General features: G+C 55.8%; 1 protein-coding gene across 2 annotated transcripts in view; it reads left to right on the forward strand.

The window, feature by feature from the left end:
- STK32B (serine/threonine kinase 32B) overlaps nucleotides 1-18,862 on the forward strand; it is a gene marked incomplete at its 5' end in the record, with an annotated part of 156,031 nt that overhangs the window by 115,774 nt on the left and 21,395 nt on the right. For both annotated transcript variants that reach the window (XM_084233442.1, XM_084233443.1), the window contains one exon: nucleotides 12,752-12,789. In XM_084233442.1, the coding sequence (XP_084089568.1) occupies nucleotides 12,752-12,789 (38 nt within the window). The remainder of the gene's footprint in view (nucleotides 1-12,751; nucleotides 12,790-18,862) is intronic.

An 18,862-nucleotide genomic window follows, 5' to 3' on the forward strand; every position in this document is an offset into this window, starting at 1 on the left:
GTTGGCGTCTAGCTTTGCTCTTTTATTCTGTTCCTCCGATGTTCACAGTCCAGGTGTGAGGGCAGGTGCTTACCAGAGTTTCACTTAAGAGGCTCGTGCGTTGCACTGAATGAGCGAGAAACTCTGGAGATTAAAAGTTCAAGATAGTCAGAGAAAAGAAAATTCAGAGTGGTGGAGGAAATGTTTAAGAAGAAAATCAGAGGGTGGGGGGGGCCAAGCCTTGACCTGGAGAGCAGCAGCAAGGAGAGCAGAGGAACGAGGCTGGACGGAAGCCCAGAGCCAGCCGGCACTGCCCGCACCGGGGCGGGAGCTTCGCAAGCATGATGGGCAGTGAAGGCACCCAAGCCAGGCACTGAGGCTGCTCCGCTCACCAGTGCTCCAGAGTCCCAAAGTCCAGGGACAGCCCAGATCCAGCCCTTCCCCGTGCCAGGCAGGGTGCTTCAGATGAACGCAATCAGTGAAACACGGTTACCGGCGTGTCTGTATCGCCAACAGGCCCAGCCAGGACCCACAGCCGCGTGCTGCTCCGGCGTACGTGGGTCAGCGGTGACCCACGTCAGGACATGGCTCCCTGGCCAGACCCTACGTCCGGGTGGGGCAGGCTGACCCCGTTGAACTGGTGTAACCGCACCCCGTAGCTTTCGCCGAGGGCACATTTTTCATGATGCATCTCAGGCGTCAGGGTGCACGTGACTGTATCTGCATAAAGGGGTTTGCAGAGTTGGCTCATGCAGTTATGGCAGCTGGCAAGTCCAGGACCTGCAGGATGGACTGGCCTGCTGGAGGCCTGGGAAGAGCCCCCGCACAGCCCAGTCTGAAGGCCGGCTCTGCGGAGTTCCCTCTTGCTCAGACAAGGTCAGCCTTGGTTCATTTCAGGCCTTCGCCTGATGGGACGAGGCCCACCCTCCGCGGGAGTCTGCCCGTGTGAACATTGCTGTCATCCAGGAACACCCTCAGACACACCCAGAAGGAACGTTTACCCAGATATTAGTCATGCCATGGCCCCGTCAAATCGACCGTCACAGGCCCTAAATCCAATTATGTGTGACCTTCTGAAAGACAGAGAAGGACACAGAGCAGGCAAGGCAGCAGTTGGGTGGTCTGGCGATAAGCGGGGAACACCGGAGCCTCCCGACTGCACAGGAGAGGTAGGGAAGACCCCACTGCGGTGGGGCTGCAGCCGCGTTGGCACCTTGATCGCAGCCTCTCACCTCTGGATCCCTGGAAGGAAGGATTGTGTGGTTGTAAGCCCCCACACTTATGACAATTCGTTACAATCACCCTAGGAAATGAATACTCTTCGGATTTTTTTTTTTTTGCCACATCTGCATACTGCCAGCACTGATGTTTAACTAGAACAGACTCAGTGCTTATTGTAAGATGAATTGACTTCACAAGATAGCTTCCATTAGTTCTTTAAAGAGGAAAACAAAGTTTTTTTTAAATTTTATTTTTATATCCCCCATACAATTACAACCCCCTTATTTTGACCCCAATCCCTCTTTTCCCCGCCCCCCACCCCCCATAGAGTGTCTCTGGTTCATAGTTGTTTGTTGATTTTGATATTTTCTTTCTTATAGTTATTCTTTTCCCTGGTCCCTTATGTAGGTTTTCTAGATTCCTGCTATGAGTGAGACCATCTGGTATTTTTCTTTTTCTTTCTGGCTTATTTCGCTGAGCATGATCCCTTCTAGCTCCATCCATGTTGCTGCAAATGGCATGAGTTTATCTTTTTTGATGGCTGAGTAATATTCCATGGTGTATATGGACCACATCTTCTTGATCCAGTCATCTATTTTTGGGCATTTGGGTTGTTTCCAAAGCTTAGCTATTGTAAACAGTGCTGCTATAAACATAGGGGTGCAGGTGTTCTTTGGAATTGATGTTTCTGTGTCCTTTGGGTAAATACCTAGGAGTGGAATTGCTGGATCATATGGAAGCTCTATGTTTAGTAGGTCCAGAAGTCTCCACACAGCTCTCCATAGTGGTTGGACCAGTTTGCACTCCCACCAGCAGTGCAGGAGAGTTCCTTTTTCTCCACACCCTCGCCAACATTTGTTGTTGCTAGTTTTTTTAATATGTGCCATTCTCACTGGTGTGAGATGGTATCTCATGGTAGTTTTGATTTGCATTTCCCTGATTGCAAGTGATGTTGAACATTTTTTCATATGCCTGTTGGCCATTTGCATTTCCTCTTTGGAGAAGTTTCTTTTTAGCTCTTCTGCCCATTTTTTGACTGGATTATTTTCTTTGTTTTTGTTGAGTCTCATCAGCTCTTTGCAGATTTTTGTGATCAGTCCTTTATCATTAGTGTTGGGTGCAAAAATGTTCTCCCAGTTGGTGGGGTTTCTCTTTGTTTTTGTTATTGTCTCTTTTGCTGTGCAGAAGCTCTTTAATTTGATGTAGTCCCAGCTGTTGATCTTTGCCTTCACTATCACTGCTTTGGGTGATGTGTCTGTAAAGATGTCTTTGATGTGCAGATCACGTAGTGTTTCGCCTATATTTCCTTCTATATATTTTATGGTTTCAGGTCTTATGTCTAGTTCTTTAATCCATTTTGAGTTGATTTTTGTGTATGGTGTGAGGTAGTGGTCAAACTTCATTCTTTTGCATGTAGCGACCCAGTTTTCCCAGCACCGTTTATTGAACAAACTTTCTTTGCTCCAATGCATATTCTTTGCTCCTTTGTCAAAGATTAGTTGACCATAAATCTGTGGGTTTATTTCTGGATTTTCTATTCGATTCCATTGGTCTGTGTGTCTGTTCTTGTTTCAATACCATGCAGTTTTGATGATTATGGCTTTGTAGTATAGTTTGAAGTCTAAGCGTGTGATGCCTCCATTCCCTTCTTTTTTTTTTCAGGAGAGCTTTGGCTATTCGGGGTTTTGGTGATTCCATGTGAATTTCATCAATAATTGTTCTATTTCTTTGAAGAATGACATTGAAATTTTTATTGGAATAGCATTGAATCTATATATTGCTTTTGGTAGGATGGCCATTTTAATAATGGGAAAACAAATTTTTTTGTGGTTAAGGTGACCCTGAAAATAAACCCAGTGACCCATACTATGATGTCACCAGGTGTGACTGGATCCTGATGCCTGCAGAAGGAGGGGTCACTCTCTTCCCACTCGCTTTGCTCAAAGGGAGGTGGAAAGCAGGTGCTGGCGTGAATTGGGAGTTGAACCAGCATTTCTGGAGTCGCTGTGCCACCCCAGGAGGGTGTGACGGAGAGGGTCGTGTGTGCCTCCTGTGGTCACCCCAGCGGCCTGTGGGCCTCGGGAGTCTCAGTTGGTGAAACTCGGGGCGCTCACCCAGCCCACCCTTCCCTCCCTCCATGCCCTTCCACTGCCTCTCCATGCTTGTCCAGGCTCATCGCCTGCACTCCTGCTCACGCGGGCCTCGTGCTTCCCAGCCCTGCAGCTTCCCGGGGACTCCTGGCCGTGCCTCACACGCTCTGTCCCAGCAAGTCCCCAGCGCTTCCTCCGCCCTCTCCCCGGAGCTCCTGTTATTTGGGTAATTATCTCTGTTACTTTGGACTTCCGTGACTTCTGTTGTTTCCTTCTTTTTTACCTGTGTTTGCTTCTTTCCCCTCTCCAGGACTTTATATTCTGCTTTCTGGGAAACTGGCTTGACGGCATCTTCCAGACGTTGCTGTTGAATTTTTGTCCTCGGGTGTTTGATTTCCGAGAGCTCCTTTTCATTCTCATTGCTCGTTTTTTTATGGCCTCTGTGCTCTGTGCACACGGTGTCTCCTGCCCCTGAGGGTGTTTGTCATCTCCAAGTTTCCTCTTCCCCGTGTCTGTGTCTGCTGAGATCCCTGTTTTTCATTTTGAAGGTTTTCTCCAAATGGCTACTGGTGGATGAAAACCCGCCGTTGCTAGTTAAGAATGAGATGGTTCTGGGGGCTGGTCGGTAGCTTCCCCTCTGGAGCTCTGACACCAAACCCCCATCCCCACCATCTGTTCCTGTGTCTGCTTTGCCTTATAAACACGTGATAAGGAGCACACTCTTGGGTGTCGCACCTCCTGGCCTCTGTCCCTGCGGGGACGGCAGTGCCCGGCGCGTAGCGGACTCAACACGGGAAATGAGTGGAAGGATGGGCGCCCTGCGACGCCACTGCCAGGAGCTCTGCTGTCCCTCTAGGCCCTGGTCGCTCTTCATCTTTAGAGCCACTGCTCAGGCAAGATGACTGTCCCGTGGGACGAGACTAAAGCTCAGGGACTGGAAGTCCCCAGCCACGGTGCTCATGAAGGGCACAGCCAGGCTTTGAGCTGCGGCCTCTGGGCCGATGGAGGGGGCAGCTGCCCCTGGTTCTCCAGTCCGCTGAGGGCCAGAGGGAACCGCAGCCTTGTCATCTGCGGCAAGACCCCAGGGGCCGTCCTGTGGCCTGGGGATTTAGGGTAAGCGAGAGTGGGTCCAGTGCCCGGTCAGGTGGTGGACATGTGTGAGGCCTCCTCAGCCCCCACGTCCTGCCTGCCCCGCCCCGGGGTCCATGTTAGGGAGTAGCACGGGGGTGTTTGTGATGGACTCCCTCCGGACGCTGCAGCCCCCTGCTGGCCACACTTGGGCCCGTTCTCGGCCCTGTGGCTGCCCGGGCTGCGCCCGCCTTCCCCTGGGGTGGAGAGTGCGAGGGAGTGTGGAAGACCCCCGTGCTCAGAAGCCAAACTCAACAGCGAGCCGCGTGAAGGCCCAGCTTCTGTCCCCCGGCCTCAGTCCCGCCGCTTCCTGTCGGACCCGGCCCTGGCTCCCCCTCCCAACCCGGCTTTTCTTATTTCTGCATTAAGTATCTTTAGATGCTGGGCGTGTTCGTTAAGCTCGTGCCCGTGCTGCGCCTCGGCTAATGCTCAGCTAATCATCGTGGTTTCAACGCCCTGGGAGGCGGCTTGAGCAGGCGTTTTACAGACACGGACACTGCGGCTCCAAGGGCTGGAAGCGCCCAGGCTGCTTCATTTCAGACCCCGTCAGCCTCCTCCCAGCGCCGTAGTCTGGGACGAGGGGCGCTTACACATGTTGGCAGCGTGCCCCTTGGACAAAACAGTCACAGAGAGATTGGGCCTAAAAATAGCAATTCTTGAAATATTAATTCACGGTGGTGCTCTGCAGAGCCTCTGCTTCCTAACCAGCACCCCCACATCCCCAGCGAAATCGGGGCGGGGGGGAATCCCTCCCTCTCTGGTTCCTCCTGGGTCCTGCCCGTTGGGGGTTTGGGGGGGTTGGGTGCTTGCTTGTTTCCTTTGCCTTGAGCAGCCCCTGCCGTGGCTGGGACTCAGGCTGCAGCGACTGACAGTCTGTCTCCGGGAGCCACGTCCACCCTGGGAGCCAGGAGACCATTCTCCCTCCTGCCTGTGCCAGTCAAACTGAGCCTGCCTGCTCGGGGGCCCGCGGGGCTGGGGCTGGGCAGCCGGAGCACCGTCACCTTAAGCACTTCCCAAGGGAATCAGAGCCCGTGGGGCCCTGTGTTTTAATGACGCTGTGCCTGCGTGCCAGAGCTGGAGACAAAGAATTCCTGGAAAATCCTCCCTGGGCCGCAGCCTTCCAAGGTGGGTCCACCCAGAAGCCTGTCTTCCCCGGGGGTGGGGGGGGGGCGGTTCTCAAACCCCAGGAGGCATCAGAAATCCACTGGGGCTCGTTGAACATGCAGGCTCTGGGGCTCCCTGTGGGTGGATCCCGCGGGACCAAGAAGCCCGGGCAAGGCAGCTGTGCTGGGGCTGATGTGTGCCGCCCACCCCACAACAGCTTCCAGCAAGGCTGGCTCTGACCTCGTCGCCGTGGCGCTGTGTGGTTGGACTCACCTGTCCACGAAGGGACCCCTGTGCTCCTCAGCCATTTGGTGACTCCCGAAAGCTTTGAAACCTCCATGAGATGGACTTGGGGGTGACTAGCCGGATGCAGCTGCCGTAGGAACCAAGGCTACCCCCAGGCCCAACGGAGCAGCGTCGCTTTGACGTGCAATTAACTGGAGTCACCCTCATTGGAGTTTGTTCTTGGGTCTAAAGAAAAGCCGCCCCCGGTGCGGCTGCATGGGGCGCACACCCTCCCTGAAGGGTGGAGCCAGAGAAGAGCAAGTCCAGGGCGGCGTGCTTAGGCTGGATGCGAGACAGAGCTGCCTTAGGGGGTGTGCGTGGAAACAGCTGCTCCGCGCCTGCTCTTCGGGCTCTGGGGTCCAGCCGGAGGGTCTGCTGCAGACCGACCGACCTTGGAAGGGTGTCCCTTCCCATCAGCCTGGCTTGGGTCTCCTGGTGGAGCAGGGGCACCAGGCTGTCCCTGTCCTGGGGTGCGCAGGTGGCCGTGACCACAGCCCGGGCAGCGTAAGCAACAGACATGTATCCCGTCCCGCCCTGGAGGCCAAAAGTCCGGCGTCGGCGTCGGCCAGGTGGGCCCCTTGGAGGCCTCCCTCCGGCCTGTGGACGGCCTCCCTCCGGCCTGTCTCCTGTGTCCTCTCTGTGACACGTGGCCTGTGCCCCCATCGCTTCAGGGCCTACTTCAGTGACCCCATCTTAGCTCAGTCCCCTCTTTAAAGACTGAGCCTCCAAAGGCAGGCGCCTTCTGAGGCCCTGAGCCACTGGGACTCCACCCGTGAATCCGAGGGGACACCCTTCAGTCCGTGACGCCACCTGAAACGCTTGCATGGAGGGCTGAGTAATGTCCCCGTCCCCAGAGCTGCCACATCCGCACCCCCAAAGCTGTGAATGTCGGCAAAAAGGACTTTGCAGATGTGACTAAGTGAAGGATCGTGCAGGGGGGAAAGTTGCCCTGGGTTACCCGGAAAGCCTCAGCAGAGGGGCAGGAGGGTGAGAGGCTGAAGAGGTGCTGCTGGGGCCAGAGGTGGTCACGCTGCGGGGAGGCAGGGAGGGGGCCAGGAGCCAAAGAGCAGGGGCACCCCTGGAAGCTGGAAAGGCAAGAAGGGGTTCTCCATGGAACCAGCCCCTGACACTTGGTTATAGCCCCGAAGACTCATCTTGGACTTGCGGGCCCCAGAACTACGGAAGCGCTTCCTGCACACGTGTCCGTGACAGCCTGAGCCACGGCCGCCGCGCCCGGGTCTGCGGTCCCCACCCCGAGCCTCGGGGCGAGGACGGCTCCTCTTTGCTCCTGTCGGCAAGTGGGCGGCGGGCTGGGCAGTGTCCTCGGGTGTCCCCTGACAGGTTGAAGAGCTGACAAGCAGTCTCGGTGTTTACTTTTTTTCTTTCTTTTTTAAATATTTATTTATTTATTTATTATTTATACAAGCACTGGGTACAGTCAGAAGCGCAGCAGGGAGAGAAATTCACCAGAGCCAGAGCAGGGAGCAGAGCAGGCAGAAGGACCGAAGTACACTGCTGAGGGGAGCAGCGGGCGGCAGGAGAGGTCTGCGCGCCATGTGGGCCCCTCCTCTGGTGGCCGGGGAGCAGCCGGGGATCGAACCGGCGCCGCAGAGGCCGCGGGCAGCTTCGCAACCCAGCGCTCAACCTCTGCGCCACCGGGGAGGCCCTCGGTGTTCACTTTTATTTCTGGGTTTCTTAGAAGATAGACTCCAGAGTCTGGCCAGCAGTGCTGGTGGCCCAGGAGGCCATGAGGAGAACTGACATGGGAAGAGGCCCTGTGGGGCTTACGCCTTGTAAAGCCTTTTGGTCACGTTAAGAAAGAAACAGGGGCCTCCCCGGTGGCGCAGCGGTTGAGCGCTGGGTTGCGAAGCTGCTCGCAGCCTCTGCGGTGCCGGTTCGATCCCCAGCTGCTCCCCGGCCACCGAAGGAGGGTCCCGCATGGCGTGCAGACCTCTCCTGCCGCCCGCTGCTCCCCTCAGCAGTGTACTTCGGTCCTTCTGCCTGCTCTGCTCCCCGCTCTGGCTCTGGCTCTGGCGAATTCTCTCACGCTTCTGACTGTACCCAGTGCTTGTATAAATAAATAAATAAAAATCTTTAAAAAAAAAAAAAAAAGAAAAAAGAAACACGACCTTGCTTGCGGGGTCATCATACAGAGCAGACCCTGAAATGCAAGCATCGTCCCTTTGTTGCCCGAGTCCGGCATCTGTAAGCGGCTCCCTGGGTTGTTGCTGCGAAGGCCTCCCTCTGGGAGCTCTGTTTCCTTTCTTGAGTTTTTCTCCCCGTGGACAGAAGACGTGGATGTAGAGAGCAAGGCAGCCTGAGAATCGGTCTTGTTGCTGTCACTTTGTGATCTTTGACCCCCGTAAATAGATCTTTCTCCTTCATCAATAACCTGCAAGCAGTGGTACCTCCCCTTAAAGGTTGTGTCGGAATTAAGCGAGGAGGCGGCCAGAGCACAGCACGACCTCACTCCGTGTTAACCCGCGGCACACGCTTAGCCTTGCGCCCCGCAGGCAAGGAGCTCCCCACCCGCGCTGGCCATTAGCGTGGTCATCTCTGCCGTATGTGTGACGGGATGTTATCCTGCTGGAATTGGAATTTGCGCAGGTCCCCGCCCGCCTCAGGAAGCAGGAGAGAGAAGCAGTATTTAGCCAGAGAGATAATGTCTAGTCTCTTCATCTTGACCCAGTTTCTAGAACAGTCCACGCCAGCCTGGTGAGAGGCTCCAGTAGCGAGCCAGCTCCATCGCCTCATGCTGCATCAGCCGGCTGGAGAGCGAGCACAGCATCCATCCCGGCTGCCCAGGCGGAGACCAGCAGCCCCGTGAGCCACCATTCACCCCGAGCCCCGCAGACGCCTCCTGCCTGCACCCATTCCCTCGGCCCAATGTCAAGCACACCCCCCTGGCCCCCGTGGACTGGCCGCTCATGAGACCTCGCCTCGGTGAGCGAGGTTGTCTAGCACGCGCCCGTCTGCGTGAAAGTCCCCAGAATGACCGTCTGCATCTAACCACCTAAGTCGGCACCACAAGCAAGCGAAGCCCCTCAGGAGTGTCCACTGGCCTCTCTCGCCTTGATCCGCAGCCTCTGCCGCCCCGGAAGGCCGGCCTCACGGTGCCTCGGAGCAGCCTGCTCACCGTCAGGCCGGGGCAGCCTGCGGGCGGCGAGCGGCGGTGCCACGGGTTTTCCGAGTCATCGGATGCGCGCTCTAGAACATCGAGGACGAGTTCCTGTGATGGTGGGGCTGTGGGAGGGTGGGGGTGGAGGGTAGTGGGGGTGTGTGTGATTTAGCAGTGAGCAAAATAAAAATAGAGGAGGAGAGGAGCGGAGCTGGGAACGGGGCGCGCGCACTGTCCACTCACAGCTGAGGAGACTGAGGCTTCATGGGCCAGAGGCCGTGGGGAAGGGAACTTGGCCGCCCGCTCCCTGGGCAGCAGGGAGCAGCAGCCCGTGCCGGTCTAGCGGTGAAACACCCACGAGGCTCCGCCCCGCCGTGTCCCGGGAGCCCCTGGGCAGGTTGCACGGCCCTGCAGCCTGGCCAGAGCCGTCTCTGTGCCCGGGGGTGGCTTGTCTCCGAATAGCCCCGCTGACATTCCCCTCTGGTTTATTTGGGGCCTGGGAGCGATTCCAGGGCCGGGCCGGGTTTATAGCCTGGCACGCAGACTCTCCATCAAAGTGCCACTTTGCCCAGCTCTGAGATGATGGCTTGTCCTCCGGAAACGGCCCAGCTTCCCTCCACGCGATGCCTCCCTGCCCTTTCTGCACGGCCGAGGCTATTTTCAACAGGATGACGCGCGGCCTGAGATAGGATCACGGCGGAAAATAGGACTGTGCGCAAGTGCCTGACGCCGCCACCCTAAAGGCTCCGATAAGAAGCTTTGCCCATAAAATGTGATTCTCATTAAATCCCAAGTGACTCAGGCGCTGCAGCTCCTCCTCGGGGCTCGGCCGGCGGCGGCCTGTCGCTGCCCGTGATGGAGACGGAGACCCAGCTCGCTTTGCTAAAAGCCAAGGACCGTCCCGAGGCCCCCTGGTCCTTGGGAGAGCTGGGTGGAAGCTGCCTGGCGCGGGGCCGCTGATGTCAGCCCTGAGCGCGTGCAGGTGGACTCTCACCGCCCTCCCAGCCACAGCAAATCACCCCAGAATTGGTGGCTCAAAGCAGGGGACTCCTGCTCGCCCGGCCTTGGCCAGGTGTCTGAAGTTAGAGTGTCCGCAGGCCGCCCGCCTGCAGACACCCAGGCGGAGCGCGTCCCTGCCCCTCCGGCCCCCGCCGGCGCAGGCCGGTCACTGGGATCTGTCGTCACTCGGCCTTACTCGCGCCGGCCCCGGGGCCCCCGTGAAGTCCCTGGGTTCGGGACCCTCCCTAAATCCAGTATGATTTTATCTTGAGATCCTTCACTGCATCCATCTGCAAAGTCTCCGTTTCCAAATAAGATCACATTCTGAGGTTCCGGGTAGACATGAACTTGGGGGGGGATGCTGTTCACCCCATGCCACTGGGTCACGGCTCCTTAGCCCAGCTCACCTTTTGTTAGCTCTGACCTGGTCCCTGCTGTCCCTGCGCTTCCGTCACGGTCCTCTCATCCCAGTGGTGTGGCATCTGCCCACCCACTCGGGGGTGCCCCGACATGAGTCCTTCTCTCTGGGGAGTCTGAGCTTCAGAAGGGGAGGGAGGGACTCCCCAGCTCTCTGCCCAGACTTGCCCAGGGGTGGTGTTTGAGAAGCATTCTTGAAAGAGGAGGGAAGCAGCAGTCGCAGAGGGCGGAGGGCGAGACGGGAGGACCAGCAGAGGGCGGAGAGGCAGCAGGAGGGAGAAAATTAGGGAGGGAGACGGGGGAGAGGCAGAAAATCCCACCAGAAGGTGCTCTCAGATCCTTGGGGTGCCACCTGTGCATTTGGGGGGTTGTGCTCCCTGAGCCACAGCCACCGCCTCCCAGACCCTCCTCCCCAAACAGGGTGACCCCAGCCCTCGGGACGCCTTCGAGGGAGCGCTTCGGCCTTGGCTGCTGTGCTCGCGTTCTCCAGTTCTCCACTCCCGCGAGTGCTTGTTTTCCCTTTTCTCACCTTTTCTATTGAAACCCTGCGGGAGATGCCCTGAATGGGGACCCAGAGTGTTTGCTGATTTAATCCACAAATATTTGATTCTGGGTCTTCTGCTTTTTTGTTTTAATTTTGTGATTCCCAGTTCCTCCTCCCGTGGGGCGCCACAGATGATCTCTGCTCATGTGGCTGTTTCGTGAGCTTGGCGGTGGGGGCTCGTGTGCTTGGCGTCGCCAGAGTCCCAGGTGTGAAAAGTCACAATGAGACTAAAAATGTAAATATGTAGGTTGAGTGTTTCTTCACCCCCAGAGCCGCGGGCGTCACGTGACGTGACTGCAGCTAGCCACAGCGTTTCCAGGTAGAGCCCCTCTTTGATAAACACAGGAGCGATCGGTTTTTATTTTCAGGCACGTTGTCATCCGTCTCCGGAGATGAGATGCTTATTGCAAGCGAGTGCATGGGGCTTGCGTTCCACAGAATCTATGGCTTTAATATAGAGCTGTGGAAAGTGTTTGTGCGTTAATGATTAAGAAATCGGGGCTGAAGATGCCCTTGGAGGTTCTCCATGGTTCCAATGCGGTTCCCATCGCCCGTCCCCCCATCTCATCCCTCACCCCTGATTGCATGCATTGAGAATCTTCTTGACCAGACTCTACGGAGGCTCCACCCCCCACCCCAACTCTTTTGCCTCCAAGGCCCCGCTTCTAGGCTTCTGTGTCAGTCTCTGATGGTCCAATTTTGGTGAATTGAGCAAGTCATTTAGCATGTTAACTGGAAATAAAACCTCAGTGGTAATTAGACAAAGAGGCTAATCAAAGTGAGGGTTCAAGCCCAGGAAGCAGCCTGGCAGATACTGCGCTGCGGGAGCTGTTCCAATAAGCCCGTGTTGGGTTTAGTCGATACAGGTGGGAGCAGTGAGTCACTGACATGAAGACCGCCGTTATTCTTGGGGAGCTGCTGGCTCCGAGTTTTCCTCAAGATATGCTGATGCTGGAGGAAGGTGGTGCAGGATTTAATCTCTTCCTTCCTAAGGCATGCCCTGCAGAGATGCGAAGGCTGGGTCCCCACAGTTAAATCTTTATTCCGGGCTGACAGGCGGGCTTGCATTCAGGCAGAGACTCCTGCACAGGCCGCAGGGAGAGCCTGTTCTGGCTGCAGTTTATACAGAGGACTCTGCTCGCCTGCCTGCTGTGCCGGACCATGTGGTTCAGGCGTGCAGCAGCAAATTTTATGTGTTCACAAGCAGAATCCCCAACCCTGAATATCTCAGCAGGTGTTGTGCCCCCGACCCCGTGACTGCCAATGCCCGGGCTGCCTTAGGGCCGTGTAGCCAGGACACCTTAGCCTGGAGTAATTTTCCATCCACCACCCCCCGCCTGCTCCTTGGCTGTACGTCCCCACTTGTCCCTGTTGGGTTCAATATCTAAGTCTCTTTCCCTATTGCAACAGTCCCGAGTCCACTCTGTTCTCACCACCGTAAATGCCGTCTGGGTCTGGTTTCTCCTTGAAGCGTCCATCTGTGACAGTGCATGCAAGGCCCAGGGTGCAGAGGTGAGGAGTAAGGCCCTGCCTTTAAGATGCACAACTTGGAGTTGGGAACCCTCTGCTGCAGTGGTGCCATGGGGCAGAACTTTCTAGAAACTCCTCAGCTCAAGTTTTGCTGCACATATTCATTGTTAACCTAAAAAGGGAGCAGCAAACTTTCCCCACAAAGGGCTGGATAATGACTATGTTGGTCATGAAGCCCACCTTGGAACATGCTTTGCAGTTTTTGCTTTTTGTACCTATGCATCTTGTTTGGTTTTCCTAACCCAAAGTCAGAAAGTCTGTTTTAGCTCACAGACACACAACCTGGCTCCGGGCGGCCCAGGAGTGGCACTTTCAGCTCTTTGTCTTCTTTTACAGAGACATCAAGCCGGACAACATCCTGCTGGACGAGCATGGTGAGTCTCCCCATGCTCACAGAGGCGGCGGAAGGTTGGGGTGCTGGAGACCGGGAAGTCCTGGGGCGGTGCTGGGTTTTAGGGTTGACTGGGAAGCCTTTTTGTTTCAATCCTAACGGATGGGCATCCGTGGATGTTTCTGGTCTGTGTCCTGTGTGGTTGTGCCCTGCGATTTGTTAAAGGTGCTCGGTGTGATCATTTAAGATACGGGTGCTTTGTGGGATGCGGAGCGGCTAACCCCTCCCCCACCACCCGCCCCTATGACCTTCCCCCACTGACCTCTTGGTGAGGGCTGCCTACTTTCTTACCAGACTTCAGGAATGGAACAGTCTCATTAACCGTTATCTCCACACTGTACTTTACACCTGCAGCACTTGTTCGTCATATGACTCAAAGCTTGGCGCAAACCCTCCCCCACTTCCCACACACCCCAGCCTTGGCAACCCTGTTCTCTCCTCCCTGCTGCTCTCACTGCTCACCCCATGTCAGTGAGCTCTCACCGTGCTGCCAGGTGAGGGCTCAATTGCACAGAAAGGCCCAGCCTGCCAAGTTCATGGGCCCTGCAGTCCTGAACTGCTCCTGAATCCGGCCTGTCCTCGGCAATGCATCGGGAGCGACTACTGACACGAGGCCTGTGGCACAGCCATGTGGCCTGAAGTGGCACCCAGTCATGCCGCGCATCACCCAGGAACAGGAGAAGCACCTGCACCCGGGCCCCACCACACGTTTCAACCCTACTCATTAACAGACTCATTTCACAGAACTGCTTCTCCATCTGTCGCTAACAGATTTGTTGATAAATGTGATGAATGCTCCCCAAAATGGTGGGGGTGAGCCGCATCGACACCCCCTTCTCCCTTGTCAAAACATTCTCTATCCTCTCGCCATCCTGCCAGGGGGAGGAGGTGCCAGAAAATCTACACATTGACACTTGTTACTGATGCCTCGGATCCAGGGGTGGAGCAGCTGGGAAGCAAGTGGGGGAGCTCCCAAACAACTTGGGGGGCCGTGGTGTTTCTGTTAGGTCTGAGGAGCCAACAGAGGGTGTTATTATTCTAGATGGTTCCAAAGGTTTAAGGACAAGGCACAGGAATGTGGCTGAAAGCTGTTCTGGACATGCTTGGGAGGTTGGTGATGAGATGGTTTTCAGAAGCTTGCTGGGAAGGGAAGGCTCCACTATAGCATCTATTGCCTGTGATGCTCTGTGCTGGGAGGGTCTCGAGGTCCGAAAGATTGGGAGAAGGAGCCTCTGAGAAGCCGCTTGGTGCCCCTGTGTTAGTCTCCTGAGGCTGCTGCCATGCAGAGTCCCACAGATTGAGAGACCATAAGCCACTGAGGTTTGTCTCACAGCTCTGGAGCCTAGAGTCAGACGTCATGGTGTTCGCACATTCATTCTCTCTGAAGCAGGCACCATGAGGAAGTCTTTTTCTGGCCTGACCTCTGGCTTGAGACAACACAGTTCCAGTGTTTAAATGGTGCTCTCCCTCTGCTGCTTTCCACCTGCCAAACCTCAGCTGTGTGCCTCCCCTAGGCAGGACCTGACTCTTGTCCAGAACTGTAGCGACAAGAGTCAGGAAATGTACTTCCATCCCCCCACCCGATTTTAGCCCCTGTGACACAGGAGGCAGTAGAGGCAGAGCAAGGATGCCTCGTGTCCAAAGATGGTCATTCTCCAGCATGGCACCTCACAGCCGTTGGAAAGAGCAGGTCTTGGTGGAAAAATTGTCACAAAAATCTGTACAAATGGCACTTGTCGCGCTTGATGTGATAAAAGTGCAAGCCCAAAGAGAGACGACGTGAAGTAAATGAGTCAGGCAGCCGTGGCTGTGCTGCAGCAACTGACCAACCCAGAAATCTCGTGCCTCAACATTAAGAGCCAAGGACAAACTGAAAGGGGAAAGAAACTAGAACTTCCAAGCTCTCTCCAAAGCCTGGGCGAGGTGGTTTCTGTGTGCATCAGATCAAGTGGGAGGCAGATGCCGGCAGGTCGTATGGAGCCGCAGTACATCCAGGGGCAGGCCCTGTGGCAGGCAGGAGCTGAGCGCTCCCCTAACTCAGCCAATGCTCTTGGGAAGCCCAGGGGCAGTGCGGTTCTCACGCCAGCTGTTGCACCAGTTCAGCCTGTGTCCCCTGACCCAGAGTGCGCCTGACCCAGGCTGTGAGGCGGTCACACCCAGTGGAACAAAGAAAATCAAGGGGTCACTTCGTCTCTATCAGGCAAAGGCATGCCGCAAGACGAGCCGGTCTTCTGCCGCCAGCAGCCGCATGACGCCTGGATAAGCCGGGGCCTGGATTTGATTTGGTTTCTTTCCCTGTGATAAGCTCGTTAAGATCTCCATGAAGATAAGTGGCAAGACCGTGTGACCCCAAGCCCTGGACCGATGACAAGGTCTGAGAAATGTAGCTGTTATTAGCATAGAGCGGGGGCGCGTGGGGTTGGCCCAGCCTGGCCTTGGGCGTGAGGCGAGGTCGGGCAGATGAGCCTTTGCTCTGGCTCCGTCATGCTGACAGGGAAGCAGGCAGTCTCGGGAAGCACACCCAAACCCCCGGCATAGCGCCCCCTCGTGGGCACCGCCTCAGCACCCAGCCCAGGCATTCACCGCCCGGCATCTGGAGGACAGACCTAGAGTTCACCCTGCACCTTGCGAGACCGGCTTCCAGGGCTGCCTGCGCCTTCCAAGCAGACCCCTCGTCATCCCTGCTCCGGAGCTTCTGGCTCTACAGAGTGGTGACTCCCCAGCCTTCACTCATTTGGCCAAGACCCAGGGTGTTGTTTCATCACAGGGGCTGAGAGGGGCGAGGGGGTGGTCATGCGGGGCAGGGGCAGGGCTTCTTCATGAGATGCAGTTGCAGAAGAAGCAGCAGAAATGCAGCCAGATTCGGGGGGCTTGGGGTGCTTGTTCCTGGGATGTGGAGGAAAGGTTCAGGTCCACTCTGGGAATCAGCATCTCTGGTGCTTGTGGGAGGTGATTCTGGGCATCAGCACTGACCGCTAGCCCCGCAGGCGGCCAGGGGACTTCAGCCTATCAAGCCCACCCCCAGACCTATGATATGGGGCTCACACGTCCTCAGTGTCCGCCGCTTTGAGACTCCCTCACGGGCGTGGAGGGAGGTGCCCTGCGGACAACGTGGAAGGAATGAAAAGACCAACAAATCCCTCAAAGGCGCTTCAGTGGCAAGTACTCTAATACCCAGAAAACACACCAACCTGTAGTGCCAACCAAGCCGGTACCGGGGGTTACAAAACCCTAGAGAGGGGGCTTGGGTGCCGCCCTCGGACGTCAGGTGGAGAAAGCGATGTTGCTGCAGCGTTGACATGGTGTTGGGAACCCCTGGGGCAGCACGCCCTCTCTGCCAGCGGGGGAGGGCTTGCTCGCCAGGTGTTTTTGTTTGGTCAGTAAGTCAGTCAACAAACATTCAGTGAGTATCTTTTCCAGGCTCGGGCCAGGGTTAGGGCACTAGGGGCACAGAAATGAGTCAGGCAGACCTGGGCGAGGTGGGCATGGTGACAGAGACCGGGTGGTAGATGCTAGGATGACCCGAGGGGGAGCAGGGGGCTCATGGAGACCCATCTGCTATGGACTGAATATGTGTCCTCCCTCTCCCCAAACCATATGTTGAAGGCTTAACCCCAGTGTGATGGTACCTGCAGCTGGGCCCTTTGGGAGGTGTTTGGGTTTGGAGGGCCCCCTGGTGGCGCCCTGTGTTGGGCGGGGTGCCCTTACATAGGGATGAGGGACCAGAGCTCTCTCTCCTGACCACCTGAGGATTCAGCGCAAAGACACGGTGTAAATCAGGAAGTGGGTCTCCGCCTAGAACCCTGAAATGCTGGCCCTGACCCCCCAGCTCCAGAGCGTGACAGACAGACGCGGGTCAGGCCTCCCCACTCGGCTGTAGCACCCTGAGCCCCATCCCCGTTAGAAACGCCACCCTCCGTGCCGGGCACTTCCCGTCGGCCAGGGCCTGCTAGCCAAGCCAGACGGCGTCTGCCGGTGCCGGCCCGCCGGGCTGGTGTTGGAGGGTGGCTGCACGGGCCGAGACAAGGCCCAGGCTTCCGAGTGGCATCAGGCCCGGCGACGAGCGCCGGGCAAAGCGGAGGACGCCTGCCAGGGCTGATCACGTGCCCTCCGCGCCCCTGGAACACGTGCTGGTGGCCCTGCCCGGGCGCTGCTGCTCTCCGGGCGCCGGTGTTTTCAGCGTAGGACAGCAGACACCTGCAAGTCGGCTCACGCTGCACCCAATTTCCCTTCTCCGAGAAGGAAGCCACAGGGACCCTCGCTGGGCACTAATTTCACTTCCCACGTCTCCGCGCGTGGTGAAAGGCAGCTCACTGGGAGCCGCGCCTGTCACACAGGGTGGCCCCGCTGGGCTGGAGCCCCTGGCTTCGGAGGCCCCAGCGTCCTGCCCCCCCGCCCGAGGACGGCCAGGGCTGTCCTGCTCATCTGTGAAGACTGTGGAGGGACGTTCGGGCCACACAGGGACGAGCAACCAAAGAGAAGGCGGCTGTTCAGCAGGAGCAGGGGAGGCAGGAGGGTGTCGGGAATTCTCTTGCCCTTGTAGGAAAGGCTGGGCCTCGAGCTTCCCGTGCTCCCCTCCACGGTCAGAGCCGGGTCCTGTGCCCACAGCTAGCTGCAGGGGAGGCCGGGACTGTGGCCTTTAGACCCAGTTAAAACTTCTCTTTCTGTGAGAAGGGCAGATGGGATGTTGGTAGACAACTGGCAGCTTTGCTATGGAAAATGAACAGAGTCTCCAAACACAAGAGAGAGAAGCAAAACTCAGAAGTTTTTGTAATGATGTTAAAAATAGGCAGAAAAAAAAATGAAAAAAAAATTTCCACCCCAAAGAGTGACCGAAAGTTTCTAACATCTTTAAGGAATAAACAAGTGAGCATTACCAAGAAAACATCGAGAATAAACAATAATGAGAGTGAACCAGTCCATCTACTACTTTAATTGCCTGCAAGTCTACATTAATTGAGCTAATGGGGCACCAGCCCGGAGCAAACAATGGCAGGTCCAAGTCGGTGTAGAACTTGATACAGAATAAAGGCCCAAATGAATGGGAAGAGATGAATTTTTTTTTTTTAATGTAGTGGTTGAGACAACTGGCTGTCCATCTGGAAGAAAGGAAGTCAGAATGCTATTTCATACCATATGCAAAAATAATATTCCATAGGGTCCGAAGATTTAAATATCAAAGATAACTTCTAGAAGTATTGTAAGAAAAGGTTAAAAAAAAGACTGTCACCTGTCTTGTCTCCATCCCTCATCTCTGTTCCTCTTCTCTACCTTGTGGTTCTAGATCATCTGCTTGGTAGGTGCTGCTGGCCTCTCCATGACCCACCTGGACCCTTCCCCAGGCTGGATGGAAGGAGGTCTTGGCCCCCAGATGCCTTCTCACTAAATTAATCAGGGACCCCAGTGGCCATAATCAGCGGGAACAGACTAAGTGACCGCAGCTCAAGACTGTTGTCTGGGCATGAGAATCCCCATACCTGCCCCTGACCCCACCGCACCCAGAGAGCGGGTCTGACTGACCTCCCCTGGCAGCTCTGGATCAGGGCCTCTAAACTTGGATGCATACTTTTTTTTTTAATCAAGTCCCCAATGTAAGTAGTTTTGCTTATAAATAATATACATGCAACACTCAAAAAATCCACATTGTAAAACCTGAGTATAAGCAAGGCATTTTTCATTATATGTGCATTTAAGCTCTACTCAGTCCATTTCGATTACACAACGATAATACCATAGTGACATTCGGTCACTGCAGCCACATTTGGTCCTCAGACCTTTTTCTTATGATGAAAGTTTGTCCCTTTACCAATCCCTCCCAGCCCCTGGGATTTCTACTGTTTGTGCAAGTTTGACTTGTTTTTGGATTCTGTGTGTAAGCGGACTCTGGCTTAGCGTCAAGTCCCCAGGCCCCATCCATGTTGTCACAAACTGTCATTTCCTCCCTTCTCACGGCCGAGTGATACCCACAGTGTATACATATGGACCCTTCCTTAGCCGCTCACCTGCTGACAGACACGTTGTTGTTTCCACAGCTTATTTTGTGTAAGTAATGCTGC

The sequence above is a fragment of the Talpa europaea genome (assembly GCF_964194135.1).
Source record: "Talpa europaea genome assembly, chromosome: 5".
NCBI lineage: Eukaryota > Metazoa > Chordata > Mammalia > Eulipotyphla > Talpidae > Talpa > Talpa europaea.